The following is a 26,162-nucleotide window of genomic DNA, read 5'->3' as shown; positions in this document are numbered from 1 at the left end:
CCTGGCTTACAAGACATCTGCAAACCCCACACTTACGAATCTCCTACATATTCATAAGTCAGTGTACCAAAAATGCAAGGTCTAAGGACCTGAATTTTGTGTGTGTCATAAGCAGAACTTAAAGGAGAGACAGATGTGTCACGGAGACTACCCCTCGTATGGAACAGGCTTCCCATCCATGTAACCTGGAGATCATCTCTTACCCAGTTTTAAGTACAACCTAGACAAATGGATGGGGAATAGGAAATTTAAACCAGGCCTGGCACCTGTGTCCCTTATGGACAGGGGTAGCTTATAAATGCTTGGCCCTCAGTGTCCTATTTGGGTGCATGACATTATTCTTTTGGGAAAACTTGGCTTTGCTTAGGCCCCTTGGGCCATTTGCCTAGTAAGTCATTTTTGGTTGTGGTGATATTAGCAGCTAAACTCCATGACCAAGCATTGAAAACAAATTCAAGCATAGATGATATGTTGAGTATCATTAAAGAATTGGTTAACAGCGAAAAAAAATGAATAAGTTGAGGCACAAATTCATTAACCAGTGGTTACCTTGGATTCAGATGTAAAGAATGGAATCTCATTTGATTTATAATGGAACTAGTATGGATGGACCAGGCAGGGCAAAAATAAGAAGTTAAGTGGATTTAAATAAGTGTTTGGCTATAAAATGTGATGGAAGCAAAAATGCATGTCACAGCCACAGAAGAAAACCAATTGTGGAAGAAAATAAAACACAAGAGAGAAGGCTGTAAAGTGAAGCGTAGAGAAAAGCATGTGAATTACTTGTCCTGTAAGGGGAGTTGGGGTGGGATAAGGTAATATGGTTTTTGTGGTAAGCAAATTTGAATTTGGCAAGACGCATCCTCTGAAGTTCGGCAGTGCTGTGTTGCTGATGCCTGCACGTGTATGTTGATAAAATAATTTTTCTCAGTTCCCATGAAGTAATAAAGCAAAGTTGAACAGCTGGAAATGTGCAACTGAAAGGTGACTGTGCTAGTTTCTGTAAACCTTGAAAAGCAGACCTCTCAAAATGAATTGCCAAATATCCATAAAACTGTAACAGTCCCATCAAAAATCTTCATATCTGCATTCCTCAAGATTCACCTGCAGAATACTGCAGGTGTCACCATTTTCTTAGTAATATGCAGTGTAAAATGTGAATTACCTGTCTTGTTTGATTTTAAGATCGGTTGGTCCTTACTTACCCTGTGGAACTTGGTCTTCCCAGTGAAAAGTTATGTGGTTTTTGTCTCTGCTTTTTGACAGCCAGCATCAACGGTCTGTCAGCAATTTTCTTGGACTTGTGCTCACCTTGCTTGAACACTGTGTTAGGTATAATAGCATATACCTGCCAATAGTCTGTATATCTGTATTATTTCTTTAACATAATAATCGGATGCTTCCTAGATGTTCTTCATGTTTCACTGTTGCAGTCATCACACTTGGGTTATCTGCCTGCAGGTAGCCCTCAGTCGGCCCGATTACCAGAGACTTTGTATTTCTGCGCCGGATGTTGTCGCTCCAGGACTGACGTCGGGTATAAAAGCAGGCAGCCGACGCCATTACATCAGTCTTTCTTGCCGAGGAGCCCGAAGCAGAAGCAGTTTGCAAGTGCCGGTCGGCCGCTACTTGAATTTTCGTTTACGAAATTAATAATCCTTAAGACTTCTAAAGCTAAATACCCCGTTGGGGATGCATTTTTCTTGCTCTAACCGAAGCCGTCCGACTACCGATATTCTGAAAAAATGTAAAGATAAAGACAAGACCGCATAGGTCCAAAACTGCCGATGACACTAAGCTAGTCACCAGTACGCCAGTCCTCAGGTGCTTTTGCAGCCCCTGAAGCCCGCTTCAGTGGATTCGCAGGCTTCTACTGAGACCCATTCGGAGTCTGGTATGCCACAAGACGACTCTTTGACTATGGAACCTGCAGATGTTCTTCGTGTTTCACTGTTGCAGTCATTACATTTGGGTTATCTGCCTGCAGGTAGCCTTCAGCCGGCCTGAATACCAGAGTCTTGGATTCCTGCGTCTGATGCTGTTTCTTCTTCCAGGACGTCAGGTGTATAAAACATGCAGCCGATGTCATTACATCAGTCTTTCTTGCCGCGAGGTGCCTGAAGCAGTTTGCAAATGCTGGTCGGCCGACTCGTGAAATTTTTTCGAGTTTCAGAACCGAAGTCTTCAAAAAAGCTAAGCACCCCGTTGGGGATCCTTTTTCTTGCTGTTAACCCATGTCAGCAAAAGTTAACAATTGTCTTACCTGTGGAAAGGAAATACCTCAAAGATTTTCATTCGTACTGCATTCTTTGCTTAGGCCCAGACCACAGTGTCCCTCACTGTCGGTTTTGTGCCTTATTCAACCCCCAAACTATTCGTCGTCTATTTTTGCAGCAAATTATTTTGATACTCTGTATAAATATCCAGAAATGGCTTTGGTAAGCCATCCAACTACCGATATTCCGTAAAATGTAAGGATAAAGACAGAGACAGACCGCATAGGTCCAACACTGCCGACGACGCTTCCGTTAAGCTAGTTGCCAGTTCGCTGGTACTCAGTGAGGCACTTTCGCAGCCCCTGATAACTGCCACTTCAGATTTGCAGGCCTCTGCTGAGACCCATTAGGAGTCCGGTATGCCGCGAGATGCTTCGACTGTGGAACCTGTGGATGTCTCTACCTTGGATGGGTCCATAGCCGCTGTACAGGCACCAGCTTATGAGGGTGTGTTCAGGCCTACAGATTTGCATTTTAAACCAACGCCATCTTCTTTATCCAGGCCTAAAACTCGACCCACGCCTAGAAAACCCAAGTCCAAACAACATGGTTAGGCCCATATGCCTAAAAAATAAATGCTTAGAATGGCTGAAGACCTCATTACTTTAATTAGGGGAAGCCAACCTTCTCCCTCTAAGAGACCTAGAACTGATTTTTCCTTCTGATCAGGATTCTGATATTTCTGTTTCTTCTGATTACCAGGATTTACCTTCATCTACCTAGGAGGATTCTGATGCAAAGGATTCTATTCCCTCTGCTTCCCCTCCAGAAGATTTTTCTTTTGGTGAAACCTTGCACACTCTTAGGGAGCATTTCTGCTGGGAAAGCCAGGATTACTCTGACTCCAAAAAGAGGCTTAGGGAATTCTTACTCCTTCCTCAACACAGGCCTTTAGCTATCTCTCCTGTTCTGGACATTGTAGATGATGCCTTCTTGGAATCTAGCCTGTTCCCAGACACTTTACCTCCAGTTCCCAGAAAACCTGACAGGTATTAGAGTACCTGACTGTCAAGTTCCTCTTCAAGAATCCTACTGCTGATCCCAGAGACCATTTCCCAAGGACCAAAGGGCATTAAGGCTACTGCTGCCAAAAATCCTACCCCTTCTGATAGAGATTCTACAGCCTTGGACAGATGTGGTAAGAAGGTATACACTTCTGCTACTTTGGCCATTAGGGCTTTAAATTGCCAGTTTCATATGTTAAAGTACCAGCAGCATATTATGGGACTACTTAAACAGAAAATGATGCTGATTCCTGACTGTGCTGAACACACAGAATTACAGGATTTAATGCATTCTGCTGAACAAGTTGGCAAACATAATTTGCAGTGCGGTTTTGACTCTTTAGAGTCATCTTGCAGGGCTGCTGTCACTGGGTCTGTACTTAGAAGGCATGCTTGGCTTAAGGAGCAAAATTTGCCAGATCATGTTAAAGCTAAATTACTGGATGCTCCCTTAAACCAAAACCACCTGTTTGGCAACAAAGCAGAAGTCCTCAAAAAGATGGAGGAAAAAGCTTAAATCTATGCAAACTGTTATAGATTTCCTGCAAGTACAGCCTCCCAGATTTAGTAGGCATTGGCCTTCAAAGAACTGGTCCTTTCCAGTCTCTTCCAGGCCTTCTCAGTCCAAACCCAGGAACAGCAGACCACCTAGGTTACAGTCTCAGGCTACGCACAGGCCTAAGTAGTGGGGCAGGCTCCCACTTCCAAAGCAGGAAATAGTAAGACACCCCCCTATGGAAAAAATGTCGCAATGACTTAAACTTAACCCTTCCAAGCCCTGCTCAACAACCTGCTCCCTTAATAGGAAAGCTCGCCCTGCATGCAAAAAACTGGGAACTCATTACCCAGGACAAATGGGTTTTAAATTCTTTTTTCCAAGGATACAGATTCCACTTCCACACCCTACCAACCCAAAACGATTGGCCATACCTACCCCTAAATCAGTGGGCAAAGGCTCAACAGCAGGTTTTCTCTTCTAAGTATCAGGGCTATTCAGTCTGTCCTAACAGAAGAAAGGAGACAAGGTTTTTATTCGACTTTTCCTGGTACCCAGAAAAGACATCTCTTGGCGTCCTATCCTGGATCTCTCTATTCTAAACACCTTTTTGGTAATCCCAAAATTCAAAATGCTAACACTTCAACTGCTTTCTATGCTAGGCAAAGATGCCTGGTTGGCAGCCTTAGACTTAAAGGAAGCTTACCTGCACATTCCAATAAGGGAATCTTGCAGGAAATACCTATGCTTCAGGGCAGGCTCCATGTACTATCCGTTCTCTGCACTTCCCTTTGGCTTACCTACTGTGCCCAGGGTATTCACAGATTGTCTAGCTCCAGCCATTGCATTTTGCAGGCAGAGAAATATTCAGATATACCCATAATTGGACGATTGTCTGATTCAGGCAGAAAGCCAAGGCTTGCTATTAAAACATCTGGCATTCGTAAAGAAATTTCTAACCTCACTGGGGTACACCATAAACGAAAAGAAATCTCACCTAGTACCGTGCCAACAGATTGTATTCCTGGGAGCAAGCTTGAACACAACTACCCAGATGGCTTACCTCACTCCAGAGAAACAAGTTTGACAACCTACTTCAAACTACTGGCCACAAAGACCCCGCTATCTGCAAGGAAAATTTTGCAAGCCCTTGGGTTCATGGCCTCTCTTGCATTCTACTAATTCCATATGCAAGACTGCATATGAGGAAACTGCAATGGTATGTAAAATGCCTATGGTGTCAACATTCTCAGGACCTGGAGTCAATGAAATCCCTACCATTCCTTGTATAATGACAAGAGTTCCTTTGGTGGGCAGAGGCCTGCTACCACAGCAAGGGCCTCCCATTCACACTACCCCCTGCTGCCCAAACCCTAACAGACGCATCAGACTATGCAAATGGTACCCGAGTCAGATGCACCTGCATATCAACCAAAAGGAAATGTTAGCCGTACAGAATTCCCTGACAGCCTTCAAAGACCACATCCTTCCAGGACAATTATTGGTAAAGACAGACAACACCACAGTTATGTGGTACACAAACAAGCAGGGGGGAACCCTCTCGTACCCTCTCTGCAGACTAGCCATGGCTCTGTGGAACACAGCTTTGAGCTATCAAGTGCACCTCCAAGCTCAATTCCTGCCAGACAAGCTAAGTTCACTGGCAGACCTAAGCAGAAATCTTGTGGACCCAGACGAATGGAAACTCAAACCAAAAATATTCAACCTCTTGAGGAACAAGTGAGGGACTCCAGAGATAACCTGTTTGCCTCCCTTCAGAACTACCAATTGGACAAATTCTGCACAAGGACTTCCCACAGTCAGACTTGGAAAGTGGATGCCCTGTCCTTTACCTGGGAAAGCCTCTCTGTTTATGCCTTTCCCCCTCTGCCTCTCCTCTCGAAGGTTCTGCTAAAGATCAAACAGGACAAGCCAAGGACAATACTGATTGCACCAGACTGGCCTCGCCAGCACTGGTACCCCCCCAGTATGATACTGCTGGAGCCATGGCACCTACCTCAGACACCTTCCCTGCTTTTCCAGCAGACGGGCCAGATTCTGCACCCTCAACTTCAAACCCTTAACCTTGCAGCCTGGCTAATTCCTTGAGCTCTCCAATAGCATCCTTCAGTAAGCAGGTGCTAGATGTCATTCTGGAAGCAGAGGCCTAGTACTAGAAAATCCTATGCTGAAAAGTGGAAAAGATACTGATCCTGGAGCAAGACTCAGGGGATGGGCACAACGGTGCCCAGCTTACCTCATATTCTTCAGTACTTAACAGAAATGCTCCACAAGGACCTATCCTTCTCGTCAATTAAAATTCATGCCTCTGCCATTTCAGCACATTATAATACTGAACCTCCCCTTTTCTCCTTACCCGCTTCTAAAGCAATTCCTCAGAGGGGCTAAAAATTTAAGACCTCCCAGGCAAGCCCCCTACTCCAGCCTGGGATCTTAACTTTTTTTTGGAAAAGCTCACTCCTCCTCCATTTGAACCAGCTGCCACTGCAGAGTTGAAATTCCTTTCTTGGAAAACAGCCTTCCTTCTAGCCGTCACTTCAGCAAGAAGAGTATCTGAATTACAGGCCCTCATGGCAATGGAGCCCTTCATTATCTTCCATGCAGACAGGGTTTCCCTCGGGACCAGTCCATCCTTTATGCACAAGGTGGTGTCTAGTGTGGCCCTAAATCAGTCCATTAATTTGCCTACCTTTTTTCCCGAATCCACAAAACAAAGGAGAATGAATACTGCACAGACAACTTAGATTTTACTTGGACAGGACTAAGCCTCTCAGAAAATCTGAACAGCTGCTAGTTGGCTTTGCTGCAGAGGCGAAGGCCATTTCAAAGCAAACCATTTCTAAATGGATAACCCATTGCATTCCTTTCTGCTGTAAGCACCATGGAAAAACTACCCCACAGGGGGTAAGATCACATTCCACCAGGGCTGCATCTACCTCTACAGCCTGTCTCAGAGGAGTTCCTACCAGGGACAAACTAGAAGCTGCTACCTGGAGCTCTGTACATACCTTTACCAAGCATTACCACATGCCTGTTTTTTCTAAATCCAGAGCTGGTTTTGCCACTGCAGTCTTGCAGGGCATAATAGCTTGCCCTAATGCTCTCTAACTTCCTCCTCCCTTCCTTCACTTTGGGAATCAACCCAAATGTAATGACTGCAACAGTAAAACACAACATAGTACAGTTGTGTACACTTACCATAAATGTAGACGTTAGTGTATTCACTGTTGCAGTCCTGGTTACCCTCCCTCCAGCCCCCTGACTTGTTTTGGCTCTAACTTTCCTTCTTGTTTTAAGCTTTCCGGTCTATTTGCTTTTTGATGGAGGTGTAACATAACACACAATTGCTTCCCATTGTGGAGGCACCTGACATCTAGGGCAAGAAAAACTGATGTAATGGCATCGGCTGCATGTTTTATACCCCCTGACGTCATGGAAGGAGAGAGCATCCAATGCAGGAATCCAAGACACTGGTATTCAGACTGGCTGAGGGCTTACCTGCAGGCACTTAACCCAAATGTAATGACTGCAACAGTGAATACACTCTAACGTCTACATTTATGGTAAGTGTACACAACTGTACTATGTCTCTACCTTGGATGGGTCCAGAGCTTGTGTGCTGGCACCGGCTTCTGAGGCAGTTATTCACTCAAACCGACAACAACTTTTTTTAACCAAAACTGCAGAGTTTCTTAGGCCCAGAGTATGCACTATGCCTAGAAAACAGACGACTAAAGTGCATGCATCTGTTCCCGTGCCACAAAAACAATTGCTTAGAATGGCTGAAGACCTTATTACGCTGATTAGGGGAAGTCTGTCTTCCCCTGCTTAAAGACAGAGTCCAGTCCCCTTCAGCTTCTACAGACCAGGAGTCCCATGACTCTGAAATTTCTGAGTATGAAGACATGCCCTTATCTGCTTATGAGGATTCGGATGCAGAGGAATCGATTCCCTCTGCCTCCCCTCCTGAGGGTTTTTCTTCTGGTGAAATCTTGCATAACTTACGAGTGCTTTTCCACTGGGAATGCCAAGACTATCCTCAGTCCAAAAAGAGAATTTCTAGAGTTGCCTCAACACAGGTCCTTAGCAATACATTCCGTCTTGGATGTTGTGGATGATGTTTTTTATGGAAACCAGTCTTACTCCTGACACTTACCTTCCTGCCCCTAAGAAACCAGACAGGTACTACAGAGTACCTGACACTCACAAATTTATTTTCAAGAATCCTACTGCTGACCCATATGTCATTTCCCAGAGCCTAAAGGGTATCAAGGCTACTACAGCCAAGAATTCCCACCCCTTCGGACAGGGATTCCAGAGCTTTGGACAGATGGGGTAAGAAAGTATATACCTCTGCAACTCTTGCTATTAGGGCATTGAATTGTCAGTTTCACATGCTTAAGTACCAGCAGCATATTATGGAACTTAAACAAAAAGTGGCAACATTTTCAGACTTTGCAGAAAAGAATTACAAGAGCTTATGCACTCTGCAAGCCAAGTCAGCAAGCATACTTTGCAGTGTGGCTTTGACGCCCTAGAAGCATCTTGCCGGGCATCTGTCACTGGCTCTTTAATGAGAAGACGTGCTTGACTGAAGGAGCAGACTTTGCCAGACCATGTCAGATCAAAGTTACTAGATGCTCCTTTGAATAAGGACTGTTTGTTTGGCACCAAAGCAGGAGAGGTTCTTAAAAAGATGGAAGAAAAAGCTAAGTCTATGCAGACTGTTAAAGAATTCTTACAAGTGTAACCCCTAGATTCAGTAGGCATTGCCGTTCCAAACACTGGTCCTTTCCAGCCCCCTCCAGGCCTTCTCAAACCAGACCCAGGGGAAAGACCACCCAGACTACAGTTTCAGGGTATGCTGAAATCTAAGCAATGGAGTGCCCCTACCCCTAAAGCAGGGAGTGGTAAGTCACCTCCTTACAGAAAAAGCTCACAATAACTGCTTTACTCCCCTCTCCAGCCCTGTCGTATTGCTTGTGCCCCTAGGAGGAAAAGTTGCCCTTCATGCAAAAAACTGGATTTCCATCACTCAGGACCGGTGGGTCCACAACCTTGCACCCCAGGGGTACAAATTTTACCTCTATTCACTGCCAAACCCAAGCGGTTTTCCAGCCCTTCCTCCAAACCAGTGGGCAGAGGCTCAAAACCAAGTACTTTCCCTACTCAATATCAGAGCTATTCAGCCAGTTCCAGTAGAACAGAGGGATCAAGGATTCTACTCCAGAGTCTTCCTGGCACCCAGGAAAGAGGGCTCTTGGCGCTCAATCTTGGATCTTTCCATTCTCAACGCCTTCCTGGTGTTACCAAAATTCAAATTGCTTACCCTGCAAGAGTTTCTTCTTATGCTAGCTAAGGATGCCTGGTTAGTCACCCTAGACTTAAAGGAAGTCTATCTGCATAATCCCCATAAGGGAATCATACAGGAGGTATCTACGTTTCAGGGCAGGGTCTATGCATTATCAGATGTTCATGTTTCACTGTTGCAGTCATCACATTTGGGTTATCTGCTTGCAGTAGCCCTCAGTTGGCCTGATTAACAAAGTCTTGGGTCTTGTGTCGGTTGCTGTCCCTTCTTCCATGATGTCAGGGATATGAAACATGCCGCTGACGCCATTACATCAGTCTTTCTTGCCGTGAGGTGCCCAAAGCAGAAGCAGTTCGCAAGTGCCGGTCATCCGACTCCTGAAATTTTCGTTTTAGAGTTTCAGAACCGAAGTCTTCAACTAAAGCTAAGTACCCCGTTGAGGAAACTTTTTCTTGCTCCTTACCGATGTCAGTAAAAGTTAATTGCATTTCTTGCGGAAAGCAAATACCTCACAAAAATTTTCATTCGTACTGTTTTCCTTGCCTAGGCCCTGGCCACCAACGTATCTTGCTGTCGGTTTTGTGCCTTATTTAATCAATGCACTATCCATCGTCTGTATATATTCTCCTCTAAATATTTCGGTTCTTGGTTCAGTTATCCAAAAATGTCGTCGTTAAGCCATCAGACTACCGGCATTCCAGAAAAATGCAAAGATAAAGACGGAGACAGGGCCTAGGTCCAAAGCTGCCGACGACGCTTCTCCTAAGACAGTCTCGCCAGTGGAGTCCGGTATGCTGCGAGATGCTTCAACTGTGGAACCTGCGGATTTCTCTACCTTGGATGAGTCCAGAGCTGCTGTGCAGGAACTGGCTTCTGAGGGTGTATTCAGGCCTACGGACTTTCATATTAAACCGACACCTCCTTCTTTAAGGCCTAAACCTCGAACCATGCCTAGAAAACCGACGCCCAGGCCGCATGCTCAGGCCTCTATGCCTAAAAAACAGATAAGAATGGCTGAAAATCTTATAATTTTAGTCAGGGAAAGCCAACCACCCTCTCCTAAGAGACCTAGGACTGAATTTGTTTATGAATCTTCTGACCAGGATTCTAATTTTTCTGATTCTTCTGATCTGGATTTACCCTCATCTAGTTATGAGAATTCTGATGCAGAGGACTCTGTTCCCTCTGTTTCCCCTCCAGATGATTTTTTCTTTTGGTGAAACCTTGCACACACTAAGGGAGCATTTCCACTGGTAAAGCCAGGTTTTTTCTGATTAAAAAGAGACTTAGGGATTTCTTACTCCTGCCTCAGCGTAGGCCTTTAGCTATACCTCCTGTACTAGACATTGTTGATGTCTTTTCGGAATCTAGTTTGGCCCCTGATTCTTTGCCTCCTTCTTCCAGAAAACTTGACCGATATTACAGGGTTCCTGATTCTCACAAGTTCATTTTTAAAAATCCTACTGCGGATCCCGAGACTATTTCACAGGGACCCAAGGGAATTAAGGCTTCTACTGCCAAAAACCCTACCCCTTCTGATAGAGACTCCAGGGTGCTGGATAGATGGGGTAAGAAGGTTTACACTTCTGCAACCTTGGCCATTAGGGCCTTAAACTGTCAGTTTCATATGTTAAAATATCAACAACATATTTTTGGATTGCTTAAACAGAAAATAATCTTGGTTCCTGACTGTGCTGAAAATAAGGAATTACGGGATTTAATGCATTCTGCTGAACAGGTTGGAAAACATACTTTGCAATGTGGGTTTGATTCATTAGAGGCCTCTTGCAGGGCTGCTATCACTGGGTCTGCACTCAGAAGGCATGCTTGGCTTAAGGAGCAATCTTTGCCTGATCATGTTAAAGCTAAATTGTTGGATGCTCCCTTAAATCAGGACTGCCTGTTTGGCAACAAAGCTGAGGAAGTTCTTAAAAAGGAAGATAAAGGTAAATCTATGCAAACTGTTAAGGATTTCTTACAAGTTCAGCCTCCAAGATTTAGTAGGCATTGGCCCTCTAAGAATTGGTCCTTTCCAGCCCCTTCCAGGCCTGCTCAATCCAAACCCAGGCACAGCAGAAACCCAAATTTCAGTCCCAGGGTATGCACAAAGACTAAGCAGTGGGGGGCTTCCGCTTCCAAATCTGGGAGTGATAAGACCCCCCCCCCAAATGGAAAACTGTCTCAATGACTTGATTTTAAAACTTCCAAGTACTTCTCAACTGAATGCTCCTTTAGGGGGAAAGATTGGTCTGCAGGTCAAAAACTGGGAACTCATTACCCAGGACAAATGAGTTTTAAATAGTGTCCCAAGGATACAGACTTCACTTCCACACATTACCAATGCCAAACGGTTGGCCAGATCTACGCCCAAATCAGTGGGCAGAGGCTCAAAAGCAAATACTCTCTCTTTTACACATAAAGGCTATTCAAACTATACCAGAAGTGGAAAAAGGACAAGGTTTCTACTCAAGACATTTCCTGGTACCCAGAAAAGACATTTCATGGTGTCCCATTCTGGACCTGTCTATTCTAAACACCTTTTTGGTGATTCCAAAATTCAAGATGCTGACTTTTCACCAGTTGCTTCCTATGCTAGGAAAAGATGCCTGGATGGTAACACTCGATTTAAAGGAAGTATACCTGCACATCCCAATCATGGAGTCTTGCAGAAGATACCTAGCTTCAAAGTAGGCTGCAATCACTACCAGTTCTCTGCACTGCCCTTTGTGAATACCCTGGGCGCAGCAGATAAGCCAAAGTGCCTAGCCCCAGTCATTGCATTTTGCAGGCAAAGGAATATTCAAACACATCCTTACCTGGACGATTGTCTAATTCAGGCAGAAAACCAGGCCATTCTTCTAAAACTTCTGGCGTTTGTAAAAAGAGATATGATATTGTCAATCCTCGTTCTTTCATTACGTATGGGTATCTGTTCTGACCTCGGAACTGAGCCGGCCATCTTCCAAGCTCGCGTCAGCCACAAACTCTTGAGCTAAAACTCTTACCCAGAATTCCCCTCTCCCTGTTAACTCAGATTTCGTTTGCCGCATCGCCATTCGGTCGTGTCAAGCTACTTCTCTTGAGCCAAGTACAATATTTGTTGTCTTTCTAGTCTAAAACAACTTTTTCTCTCCATTTCTAAACTATCTTTTCTTAAATTTTTTCCAATCTTTTTACCGCGAGGTATTTTCTTCTGTACCATCGTGGGTAGACCCTTTTCTTCATTACCTTCAGACATTTCTTGTACCATTGCTTGTATTCTTTGTTTCATCCTTCTCTGTCATGGATAAAAAAGGTAGTCCAGGATTTGAAATGTTCAGATTGTGGACATAAATTACCTAGTTCAGATGCACATTCTCTGTCTATTGTTTGGGTGTGCCTCATCTATCAGTTGATCCGCCTGTGCAATTTGTAAGAACTTCTCTAACAGGACGTTGATTGAGAGGAAAAATAAATTGTTGCTGAAGGGACTACTCAAATCTCCCTTTTCAGAGGCTATTTCTGGGTCAGAGGCCTCAACCCCTCCTAGATCCCATAAGAAAAAAACTGATGACCTTTCAAAGGGAAAATCTCTTCCTTCGTCCCCAGCTGGGGACTCCCATCAACTGAGAACCAAGAAGGCTAAACTTTCTACTTCGGATCTGACTTTCGGCTCCAACGCTTTCGGTGCCTAGACCTTTGGCACCAAGGCCATCGGGGCCACCTGTGACTTCGGCACAGAGGCTGGTGCCATCTGTGACTTCGGCACCGACTAGCGTGCCCCTTACCATATTGGTACAGAGGTGCTCCTTGGTTCAGACCTCTCTACCGGCACTGACTATCCTGTCGGCGCAGACTAATCACATCGGCTCCGATACCTTGCCCGGAACCGGCAACTCAGTTATTGACACAGATTTTTTCAGTCCCAGCTTTGGCACCGACCTTACTGTCTGTGCAGACCATGACTTTGGCACCAATGATTTCCTCGGTCCAGGCAACTGTAGTACAGTCCTTTACGGCACCATTGTTTTCAGTGCAGACTGGTGATGTGGGCATCGAGCTTGTCCCATCTGTGGATAGACCTGACTCCCCCTCAGCCCTGTCCGTGAAATCCACTAGAAGCCTCTCTGAACACGATGTGTTGCGTCTTGTGGGATCAAGTGCTTTTGGCCAGAGGTATCCCGGCCCCCAGCACCTATCCTTCCTTGGGAGGTGATCATCCTTTGCCAAAGACCCCTACTTATTCTCCTCCTTCATTGCCTTTGAAGCCCTTTGATATAGCACAATCTTCATCCTCTACGGTTCCCTTCATGGACCTCACTAAGGATCCACAGTTGCCTTTGTAGCAGGAGAGTTTTGCTACGACCCAGGATGTCAGCTGTGGTGTACATAATTTGGTTTTTCACAGCCATCTAGGGACGACTCAGTCAGCAGGCTGAGCCACTTAGGGGAGGGATGTCCCCTGTCCAGGAAACTCGCCCCTCTTCAGGTAGACCGGCCTTCCAACTAATGGAGAAGGCTTTGGCTTCTGCTGGCGATACTGTACTGTCAATCTCCCCACCTTCCTCTGGCCCGCTATGTACACAAGTCGCTCCTAGCATACTACCACATAAGTGGACAGGCCATCAAGAAGATTTCTGCGCTTCTGTGTGGGAGCCTGTCACTACCAGTTCTGCCCTTTGGACTCTACAACCCCCAGAGTGTTCACAAAGTGCATGGCAGTCACAGCTCACTTGCAACTACAAGGATTCCAGATGTTTCCATACCTAGACTGGCTCATTTCTGCCCCCACCAGACATCTATTGGAAGAAGCACTGGCATATTCTCTCCTCGTTTCAAAAAGGCTAGGCATAACTATAAACTTGCAGAAATCCAGTCTCACCCCCATCTCAGTCCACCGAATTCATAGGGGTCATATTGGATACAAGGAATTGCAGAGCATCCATTCCAGAGCACGGAATTCTAAGGATAAAGCAACAACTGATCCCAATCCTTTCAAGGGAGAAATCCACAGCTCACTCTGTCCTACAGCTGTTTGGTTCCATGGCAGCCTCTTATCGCAGTTGTCCCCCTGGCCAGGTTTCGTATGAGGTTTCTACAATGGCTACTGCTCACCCAATGGTATCCTTTTCAGCATCCTCTTTCAGCCAAGATTCGAGTAACCCACAGGTGCAAACAGGATTTAAATTGGTGTGTGACCCACAACCCGTCACAATGGTCTTGCCCTTTCGCTCCCCAGTAGCCCACGGCTACATTGACCACAGATGCCTCCCTGATGGGTGGGGGGGGGAGCTATGTCAGGGTCAGACAGTCCAAGGCACTTGGTCCGAATTGGAGGCCCAACTGCATATAAATGTTCTGGAGCTGAAGGGCGGTGCTCCTGGCATTGCAAGCATTCCATCCTCTGCTGCCATCCGGGACTTTTGCGATAGTCAGAAAATATGGCAGTGGTCTGGTACATCAGCAAACAGGTTGGAACCAAATCTTACCCCCTTTGTCGAGAGGCCATGAGGATATGGCAATGGGCGATGGCTGCCAACCATTTTCTTCTAGCAGCACACATTCCCAGGAGTTCCAACTTATTAGCAGACAGACTCAGCAGGTGCATTCTACAACCTCATGAGTGGTCCCTGAATTCCTTGATAGCGGCGGAGATCTTCCACTGCTGGGGCCGTCCTTGCTGCAACCTCTTTGCATCCCCGACCAACTACTAATGCAGCAACTACTTCGCCCTGATTCCCCCTCTGGGGCAGTCACCCAGGGACGCTCTAGTCGAAGAGTGGCCCTCGGGTCTTCTTTATGCTTTTCCACCTCTTCCTCTCATCCCCCAGTTTCTGAAGAAAGCCCGTCTGTTGAAGAGCAAGGTGATCCTCATAGCACCATATTGGCCTTGTCAGATTTGGTTCCCCTTTCTTTGGCCTCACCTGATAGATCAACCATGGATTCTGCATCCAACCACGGGGTTGATCTCCCATCCGCAGAATCCGATTCATCCCAACTTGGACAGCCTGAAGCTCACAGCTTGGCTCCTCCAGTTCCCTTGATTACCAGGCAGAATGATCTTTACTAGGACGGGACATTCTTATTGCATCTCATAAGTCTTCCACTGGAATAACTTATCTAAGCAAGTGGAAAAGATTTACCTGTTGGCTGACAGAAAAGCAAGTAGATCCTTTTTCAGCACCAGTGTCGATAGTTCTACAGTTTCTAGCCGATCTATTTCAATCGGGTCTAACGGCCTCTACCATTAAGAGTTAATTTCCTGCAATATCTAATTTCCATGAGGGTGTCCATGACTCCTCTTATGTTTCTCAAATTATGCAAGACCTTCATAAAAGGTATAAATCATCTGAAGCCCCCTTTAAGAGAACCTATTCAACCATGGGACCTGTTAGTTCTACAAGCTGACAATACCTCATTTCGAACCAGCTTCTTCATGCGACCTCAAATATTTGTCATGGAAAGCCTTGTTTTTGGTCGCCATTACTTCTGCCAGACGTATCTATGAGCTTCAAGCCTTATGCATCAAGAGTCCATACTTGATTTTTCATAGAGATAGTGTCTTTGAGAACTAATCCTTCCTTTCTGCCAAAAGTGATCTCTGAAATGTCCATTAATCAAACCATTGAATTGCCAGTTTTCTTCCCCAATCATTCAAACAAAGGAGAGTATTGCTTGCATACCCTAGATATTCACAGGCAATTCCGCTTCTACTTGAATAGGACTAAGGCCTCTCGTAAATCAGACCAGTTATTTTTGGCCTATTCTGGACCTAGATTAGGATGTATTGTTGCTAAGGTCACATTGGCTAGATGGTTGAAAGACCTTGTGACCTTCATTTATACACAACGTAATATTCCATTACCGACCACCATCAAGGCTCATTCGAGAAGGTCGGTGGCAACTTCTGCTGCCTTCCATGCCAGAGCTTCTTTACATGACATCTGTACAGCTGCAATTTGGGCTACGCCTCATACCTTCATCAATCATTACAAATTGGATTTGGCCTCCAGGGGAAGAGCATCTGTTGGTTCTGTGATGCTCAGGAATGTCCTTCCATGAGAGCCTCCCAGGAATAGAGGTAGCTGGGGACTCTGTCCCATACATAAGGAATGAACGAGGATTAACAATGTCAAATAAAGAAGTTGTCTTACCATAACGTTCCATCAGTGTTGTTGATCCTCGTTCAGTCATTACGACCCTCCTTCCTTCCCCCTCCTGTGGCTTCTAGTGGATCTCACCATCCATTTCTTTTAGGGCATTTGACCAGAGGTAGCTTCTACCTTCCTTTGACTTGCAAACTCAATCTGAGGTAACGGGGAGATGGGAATTCTGGGTAAGAGTTTTAGCTCAAGAGTTTGTGGCTTGGAAGATAGCCGGCTCAGTTCCGAGGTCGGAACCGATACCCTTATGTAATGACTGAACGAGGATCAACAATACAGATGGAACATTATGGTAAGACATAACTTCTTTTTCTAACCTACATAGGGTACACCATAAACTAAAAGAAATCTCAACTAGTACCCTCTCAAAAAATTACATTCCTGGGTGCAAGCTTGAATACAACTGCCCAGATGGCTTTCCTTACGCCAGAAAAGCAAATTCTTGTGGTGACTGACTTCAAACAGGTGGCCAAAATCCCTGCTATATCTGCAAGGCAAATACTGCAAGCCTTTGAGGTGCATGGCCTCCTGCATTCTTCTAATTCCATATGCAAGACTGCAGATGAGGAAACTTCAGTGGTACTTAAAAAGTTTATGGAGTCAACATTGTCACAGCCTGGAAACGATGATTCCTATCATATCTTGCCTGTGTGTAGAGTTCCTATGGTGGGCAGAGGCCTGCCACCAAAACAAGGGACTGCCATTCACACCACACCCTGCCACCCAGACCATAACTACAGACGCATCAGATTATGTATGGGGGGATCATCTGGCAGGGAAGTGCATTCAGGCAAATGGAGCCCAAATCAAATGCACTTCATATCAATCAAAAATAAATGCTAGCTGTACAGAATGCACTGACAGCCTTCAAGGATCACCTTCATCCAGGGCAATTGCTGATAGACGGACAACACCACGGTTATGTGGTACATAAACAAGCAGGGGTGTACACATTCCTACCCCCACTGCAAACTAGCCATGGCTTTGTGGAACACGGCCTTGAGCTACCAAGTACAACTACAAGCTCAATTCCTGCCAGGAAAGCAAAATGTTCTGGCAGATGAACTAAGCAGAAATCTCATGGACCCTCACGAATGGAAACTGGAACCACAGATTTTCAACATGTTGACACGCAAATGGGGGAGCCCAGTCATAGATCTTTCTGCCTCAACCCAAAACTACCATTTGGACAAATTTTGCACAAGAACTCATCACAAAAAAGCCTGGAAATTGGATGCTCTGTCCTTCAGCTGGAAAAACCTATCAGTCTACGCCTTCCCCCTCTGCCTTTGCTCACCAAAGTTCTACTAAAAGTCAAACAGGACAAACCAAAAATTATTTTGATTGCTCCAGACTGGCCTCGCCAACACTGGTACCCACTCCTGCGCAGTGTATCACACATTTCGCAGTGGCACCTGCCTCAGACACCTTCCTTACTGTCTCAACCAGAGAACCAAATTCTGTACCCTCAGCTCCAACCATTGAATCTTGCAGCCTGGCTAATCACTTAAATTCACCCTTAGCATCCCTCAGCAAACCTGTGATGGATGTCATTTTGGAGGCGAGAAGACCTAGTACTAGAAAATCTTATGCTGACAAATGGAAAAGATTTGTTGCCTGGAATCAATCTCAAGGGATGAGCACAGCAGTGCCCAATTTACCTCAGATTTTGCAATACTTAACTGAGATGCTTCACAAGAGCCTGTCTTTTTCTTCCATAAAAATCCATGACTCCGCCATTTCAGCTCATTACAACACGGACCCCCACCCCCACCCCCTTCCCCTTCTAAAGCAGTGTCTCAGAGGGGCCAAAAACATGAGACCACCCAGGAGAGCTCCAACTCCTGTATGGGACCTTAACTTTGTATTGGAGAAACTCACTCTACATCCTTTCGGGCCAGCTGCAACTGCAGACCTAAAATTTCTTTCCTGGAAAACAGCCTTCCTTTTAGCAATATCTGAAGGATACCTGAATTACAGGACCTTATGGCAGTGGAGCCTTTCATCCTCTTTCATCTGGACAGGGTGTCGCTCAGGACCAATCCATCATTCATGCCTAAGGTAGTATCCAGTGTGGCTCTTAATCAGTCCATTAATTTGCCAACTTTCTTTCCCAATCCACAGAACAAGGGAGAGCGGATTCTGCATTCATTGGATGTACACAGACAACTTAGATTTTACTTGGACAGGACTAAATCTCTGTCTGAACAACTGCTGGTAGCATTTGCTGCAGGGGCAGAGGGGAAGGCTATTTCAAAGCAAACCATTTCTAAATGGATTAGCCATTGTATTCATTTCTGTTATAAGCACCATGGAAAAACCTATCCCCTAGGGGATCAGATCTCATTCCACCTGGGCGGCATCTTCTTCAGCAGCCTTTCTCAGAGGTGTTCTACCAGGGATATTCTAGAAGCTGCTACCTGGAGTTCAGTTCATACTTTCACCAAGCATCATCACTTACCAATTTTCTCTAAATCCAGAGCTGGCTTTGCCACTGCTGTTTTACAGGGCCTTATAGCTGGTCCTAATGCTGTATAAATCCATCCTCCCAACCTTAGCTTTGGGAATCTGCCCAAATGTAATGACTGCAACAGTGAAACACGAACATAGTACAGTTGTGTACACTTAGCATAAATGTAGACGTCGGAGTGTATTCACTGTTGCAGTCCTGGTTACCCTCCCTCCAGCCCCGTTTTTCTTTTACTATACATCTTCTTTCTTTTACTATGCTTAAAAGCCTTTTTGGTGTATTTGCTTTTGTTTGGAGGTATATTTTTGTGTTTCTAATTATATACATATATATATATATATATATATATATATATATATATAATTATGGAAGAAGGGACAGCAACCGACGCAGGACCCACGATTTTGTTAATCAGGCCGACTGAGGGCTACTGCAAGCAGATAACCCAAATGTGATGACTGCAACAGTGAATACACTCTAACATCTACATTTATGCTAAGTGTACACAACTGTACTTTCTCTGCACTTCCCTTTGGCTTATCTACTGCGCCCAGAGTATTCACAAAATGCCTGGCTCCAGCCATTGCATACTGCAGGCCGAGAAATATCCAAATTTACCCGTACTTGGACTGCCTAATTTAGGCGGACAGTCAGGAATTGCTGCTGCAGCACCTGACATTTGTGAAAAACCTCAACTCGGGGTTACACCAACGAAAAGAAATCAAAACTGGTACCCAGTCAAAAGATTGTATTCCTGGGAACAAGCTTGGACACAAATTCCCAGATGGCATTCCTCACCTCAGAAAATTAAGTCTATCTAACAGACTACATCAAACAAATTGGGTGCTGGAGCCCAAGTCAAATTCATCTACACATCATCCAAAAAGATATTCTAGCTGTACAGAATGCCCTGACCGCTTTCAGATCCATACTCTTTCCAGGACAACTGCTAATAAAAACAGACACCACAGTTGTGATACATCAATAAGCAGGGGAGAACCCATTCCTACCCACTCTGCAAGCTAGCCATGGCCCTGTGAGACACTGCCTTGGACTTTCAAGTCCGTCTGCAAGCTCAATTCATGCCAGGCATACAAAACTTATTGGCAGATGACTTGAGCAAAAATCCTTTAGACCAACACGAGTGGCAATTGGAGCACACCACCTTCAACCTTTGATTCAGAAATGGGGGACCCCAGAGGTGGATCTCTTTGCCTCTGTCTACAACCACCAGCTCAGCAAATTCTGCGCTAGGAATCCTCACAGCAGGGCGTGGAAAATGGACGCCCTATCTTTTCAGTGGGTAAATCTCTCAATCTATGCCTTTCCCCTCTGCCCCTCCTTTCAAGAGTATTACTCGAGATAAAGCAGGACAGACCAAGGACAATTCTGATTGTCCTGGACTTGGCCACACCAGCACTGATACCCACTCCTGCGCAGCCTGACATCGATGCCATCCTGGCACCTACACCAGAATCCAACCCTCCTCTCTCAGCAGGAGGGACAGATTCTGCATCCACAACTGCAAACCCTGAATCTTGCAGTCTGGCTTGTACCTTGAATTCGCCCCCAGCAACCTTAAGCAAACAGGTGCTGGACATCATTCTTGAAGCCAGAAGACCAAGTACAAGAAAATCCTATGCTGATAAGTGGAAAAGGTTCTGCTCATGGTTTCTATCTAAAGGAGAGAACACACTGTCCTCTCTGCCTCTTATCCTGGATTACCTAGCAGATCTGCTGCACCAAAGGCCTGTCCTCCTTCATTAAGATACATGGCTCAGCCATTTCTGCTCATTGCAACACTGAGCCACCTCTCTTCTCGAACTCACTTAACAAACCGTTCCTGAGAGGGGAAAACAATTTATGGCCACCAAAGAGAGCACCCACCCCTGCTTGGGACCTTTAACTTTGTACTGGAAAAGCTCCCCACCCCCCACTCCCCCACCCCCGAAACCTGCTGCATCAGCAGAGTTAAAATTCCTCTCTTAGAAAACAGCCTTGCTTCTATCCATTCAGCTAGAAGAGTGTCTGAGCTACAAGTACTCATGGCTATGGAAACCTTCATTGTTTTCCATGCTGACAGGGTTTCCCTCCGGGCTAACCTTCCTTTATGCCCAAAGTGGTGTCCAGTGTGGTTCTCAATCCATCCATTTGCCAACCTTCTTCCCTAATCCTCAAAATAAAGGGGAAAGAATCCTGCACTCCTTGGACGTGCACAGACAGCTCAGATTCTGCCTTGATAGGACTAAGCCCTTCAGAAAATCTGACCAGTTACTAGTCAGCTTTGCAAAAGGGGCAGAGGGCAAGGCCATTTCAAAACAAACAATTTCCAAATGGATACCACACTGTATCCATTTCTACTACAAGCACCATGGGAAACCAACCCCTCAGGGGGTCGGAACACATTCCACTAGGGCAACATCTACTTCTACTGCATTTCTCAGGGGAGTCCCTACCAGGGATATACTGGAGGCTGCTACCTGAAGTCCTGTACACACCTTCACCAAGCATTACCACCTGCCTATCTTTTCCAAAATTCAGTACAGGATTTGCCACAGCAGTCCTGTAAGGCATACTAGCCAGCCCCAACTCTTCTTGACTGCCTCTCCACCCTTCAACTTTGGGAATCCACCCAAGTGTGATGACTGCAGCGGTGAAACACGAACGTATTACAGTTGTGTACACTTACCATAAACGAAGATGTTCGAGTGTATTCACTGTTGCTGTCCTGGTTTCCCTCCCTCCAGCCCCCTGGTTCTCTCTCTCTTTCTCTCTCTCCTATCTGTGGCTATTAGTAACCACTTCTAGGGTATTGGTATTTACTTGTTATTGGTGGTGTGTTCCGCACCATAACCTAGCTCCCTATTTGGGGGGCTCCTGACATTTAGGGCAAGAAAAACTGATGTAATTGAGTCTGCTGCCTGTTTTTATACCCCTGATGACCCTGACGTCACTCCTGGAGCGACAGTATCTGACGCAGAAATACTAAGTTTCTGGTATTTGGGCTGAGGGCTCCCTGCAGGTAGATAACCCAAGTGTGATGACTGCAACAGTGAATACACTTGAACATCTACATTTATGGTAAGTGTACACAACTGTACTTTCTCTTCCCTTGAAAAAAATGTTAGTAACTTAAAAGGATACTTTATGGTTATCGGACTGAAATGGAGTTCTTTCGTACAGATGTGCTTGATATTCTTCATTAGTAATGTGCATTGTGGCATACATCTCTGAACTTGTGTAAGCTATCCTGCAGTGTATAAATGTTATGTTTCTTTTATATTTTTAACTTTGACAGACTGTGCAGCCATGGGAGAGGCGCTCTTTTCCCCTTTCTTTCGACCCCAAGATTGAAAGTGAGGACCAATTGGAAAACCAGGAACGACCAGGTCGCAGTACACGACGCATATCTGGAAACAAACCATCCAAGGAGACAGAGACACTGTTAGCATCATCTCTCCTTAATGAAGCTAAACCCAGACATCCAACAGTACTGCGGCCAGCACACAGATGAAATAAGTGGTGGAAATTGTTAAGCTTCAGAAATTTGTTTGATATTCAAACATCATTCAAAATTTTCACAATTTTTAGTGAACTTAAGGAGTTTAGAAACTGTTTTTCCCCTTTTTTTTTTCCCCTTCAAAACATGTCCTCAGAGTATAACAATGCCTGTCACTTACTGCATATACTTGTGTGTTCATATATAGGTATATGATATAGCACATTATATAGTAAGTTTATTGTTTTGGACTTGGCTTGCAGAAAATATTTTTACCACTTTTCTGCTTTTCCCCAGTTCTTGTCTTCAGTGGAGTATAATCAGTGGTGATTATATAAAATATAATTTTATATATATTTCAAGCATCATTGCACTAAACATGACCTTTTAAATTGAACTAAAACTTGGGTATGTCATGTAGTTTGTTCTAACTACTGAAATGTTGATAGTTAATTTTAAAAATTCCCGTTTTAGCATCTTTTGTTGATGTTTTTCCCTGTGCAATACTGTGACTGCTTTAAGTACTGATGAATCTGATACCATTTAAACAAACTTGCGTGAAGTATTCTGAAAGTCTGTGCCCACTTTTGAGTATCATGGCATTTTGCAGTCTCTCGAGCATTTTATACCTCATGCAGAAGAACTAGCATCAGCAAGGGAATCCTAAAAGAAAGCAAAATTATTGTGACGACCAGGAAATTAAGAAACCTGACCTGTATGCAGTTATTCATTTCGAAAGAAACATCACAAGTACATTAAAATATGTGTGAAACCTGGAGTAAGTGTAAATTGTAAAGCATACTGCTGCTTGCCTTTTTTTTTTTTTTTTTTTTTTTTTTTTTTTTTTTTTAAGGGGAAGGCTACCATTTCAAGCAGCGTTTTAAACCAAAGTTGAAATGCCATTTTAATCTGCAAGATTAATTTGGCTTATGTTTAGATTGTGTGAAAACCTTTCCCAACCATTTTTCATCTCTGGAATTTCTATATGCATGTTGAGAAGTGTAGTAAGTTCAGCAAGGCTTAAACTGTAAGGACTCCCTAAGTGAAATGTATTGTACACCTGTCACATTAACCTGGCCTTTTATAAGAACTGTTTTGTGAAATATTAAAGTTGTAGTGTAAGTGTATGTTGTACATAAGATGCAGACTGCTTCACACCCGTAGTGTGTCCTGCATTTACTCAAACCAGATTTTTATCAGCATTTTTATTATATAAACACCTTCACTGCAGCACAGGTAATGTGCATGTTCAGTTGTGTTAAATTATATATATATTTCATTTTTCTTGAAATTAAAACTTGCATACGAGAGCTTTCCAAAATTTACCAAAATTGTATGCATCCATTCCATATCCTTTTCTGCATGAAAAGAGATGCAGGGGAAAACCAGGACCTGTTTCACTGCTGAGAATTCAGTTATTTTTGATATTTGCCCCAGACTAACACTATTGCCTTTGTTAGCTGTGTCACAGATGGATATGGTATTCTAAAATTAGTTTTGAGTGAACCAGCTTGTTGTTGGTGTAGGATTGTGTCAGTGGTTAGTTTCACTACAGCCACTAGTTTAGAAGTGCTACCACTGTGGATGGATGCTTCTTGGTCAACATCTCTTCACTTAGACCTTGGGTATTTTCTATCATTTTTTCTTGTGAACATCTTATGGAAAAAGGTTTGATTGGTTGAACTAGTACATGGTTAAATTAGTATAGAAATTAGTCTTAGCAACTTTCCTCATGGCTCTGTGTCAGGCATGCAATCTGAACATGTAGGGGGTAACCACATGAAGGGATTTGCTACTGGAGTGGAAATACAGGGAGGGATGTGCTACTGGAGTGGGAAGAGATATGTAGTAAAACAATGTTGGACGTTTTTGCAGTTAAAATGTCACATACTAAAATACCTATTTAGTACTTCAAAGATATTTTGTATTTAATTGGACAAAATTCAGATATAGGAACTGACTTATCCTTATGGTGTGGATGACCCTATTAGTAGATGAGTATCCTCAACCAGGGCTACAAATCCCATAGAAACAAGTAAGGAGGCTTTCTGAACATATGTAGTTAATTGTAATGGAAAAGACTCTGTCACAGGTAAAATGAGATTGAATATTGTGGGTCTTGACTTAAATATTCCAGGAAAAATGCCATATACACACACACACAGTGTTGTCCTTCATAATTCAACATAAATAAAAGTGTCTTGAAGTACAGAAATTGGGTAAAACTGTGGCAAAAAAGGGCTGAAAAGGTATTATCCCACATTGTTTTCACCAGTGCGTCGACTTTAAAGTAGCAGCTAAGTAATGTGAGGAAGTAATTGTATAACTGTTTTAAGTGTTCTGCATTAAATTCATATGATTTGTGCATATTTGCAGGTATGTATGAGATGTTCCTTCTACCTTTGCTGTTGTGCTGTCTTTCTTAAAGACCCTGACAAAGTAGATTTCCTTGAAAACATAATATGGTGTCTTGAGAACCAGACTGAGATTAACAAGACTATAAAACTTTAGTCAGAACAGCCAAGTTTTCCTTTTAAATGTATTTAAAGAAGCAGTAGAAAATGTCAGTTTTTGAAGGAGAAACATGTACATCTGGTTTGCACAGGCAGACCAACACGTTATTTCAGGAACTAAAATGAGACAACTTGGTCAGTTCCTCAGGTTACTGCTTTTTTGACAGTACACAGCCAGTGTGGATAGTTGACTAGAGTAATCTGAAACTCGTGGAGAAATGTAGAAGTATGCACTCATCTTTCTCAACTTGTCTGTATAAAACCTCTGAAACTACGACAGGTGTTTAGGAGGGTGAGGTAGGTGCAGGCAGTTTCTAAGTAGTGTTAACTCTCATCTTAAAATGTGGTAATCCTAGTTTAGACTAATGCAGTCCAGTAAAAAGGTTGGGATTGTTTGAAAAAAGCCAAAAGGGAAAAAAAACTGCCAAGATCTAAGAAATCTGGGGTGCTTTTAACTGTCTGGTATATTTGTTTGCATGTGTTTGCATCTTTAAAACTAGAGTTTCAGAGTAAGAGGTATGTTTGACTACATGTTGTGAAGTTGTTGTAGGTGCACTGCTAATTGCAGTGTAACTGAATCCCAGTTTACCAAAATTAAAAATGTTCTCTGACCATAACTAAATGTTTAGATACTATTTGGCGTTGCTACAGCTTTGGAGTTTTATTAATTTAAAGCCTATCCTACAAGAGTTGTAGATTTTTGAGGGATGCAGTTGTGTGCATGGTTTTAGGTTCAGTGAAGTAGCATCCAGCAAATTTGTGATTGGAGTGCATCTGTAAATCCTTTAATCACATGCACAGGTGTAGTGGGCATTTGACATGTAGTCTTACCTACCCTCATTCTCTCTCTCAACTGGTTGAGAATATGTAGCATGTGTGCCGATATTTAAGCCTGCTTTAGTCATGAAGAGAGAAGTTCAGTACAGAAAGATTTCAAAGGGGCTGCATGAGCTATTGTGTACAGTAGGCTGTTGAAAGAACCAGAGTTACAAATGATCACCTGATTTGTATTTTTCACCATGTAAAGACTCCACTGTGACAGGCTGAGATGTAAAATCAGAAACTGTTCCAACAAATTTTCTTGAATGTTTCCAGTCAAGTTTCAGCTGCTTTCCATTACACTTTTTTCCAGAACGTACTGTTTCTACTTGTAACCTCATTGTTCCTCATGGTGTCATAAAAGCTATTTTATTGTTAGCATTGTGCCTGTCTAATGTGTGTACAGTTATCATCTCCAAAAAGACACAAGAATTGTAAAAATGTTTTCTTTTTGTAATTGTATGAAAATAGTAGCTAAACTGCTTAATGGTTGGGGGGGTTTTCACAACTTTCAACATTATCACACCAAAAGCAGAATACTTTTAAGCTGCCCCACTTCCTTGCATTTCACTTTTTTAAGCAAGCAACTTGGCGTTGTATCCTATGCATAG

The 26,162-nt window shown here is 43.8% G+C and overlaps 1 protein-coding gene across 1 annotated transcript in view; it reads left to right on the top strand.

Moving 5' to 3' along the window:
• The window catches only part of KANSL1 (KAT8 regulatory NSL complex subunit 1), a 1,638,220-nt gene extending 1,612,291 nt beyond the window's left edge, over positions 1-25,929 (top strand). Inside the window, exon 16 of the mRNA XM_044060463.1 lies at positions 22,019-25,929. Coding sequence (XP_043916398.1) covers positions 22,019-22,234 — 216 coding nt within the window. The 3' untranslated portion in view covers positions 22,235-25,929. The remainder of the gene's footprint in view (positions 1-22,018) is intronic.
• Positions 25,930-26,162: the final 233 nt, after the last annotated feature.

The sequence above is a fragment of the Protopterus annectens genome, chromosome 2.part0, assembly GCF_019279795.1.
Source record: "Protopterus annectens isolate FY-2018-M chromosome 2.part0, PAN1.0, whole genome shotgun sequence".
In the NCBI taxonomy this organism is placed as follows: domain Eukaryota; kingdom Metazoa; phylum Chordata; order Ceratodontiformes; family Protopteridae; genus Protopterus; species Protopterus annectens.
The sequence above is the reverse complement of the archived record's forward strand: the minus strand, read 5'-3'. Positions and strand labels throughout refer to the sequence as shown.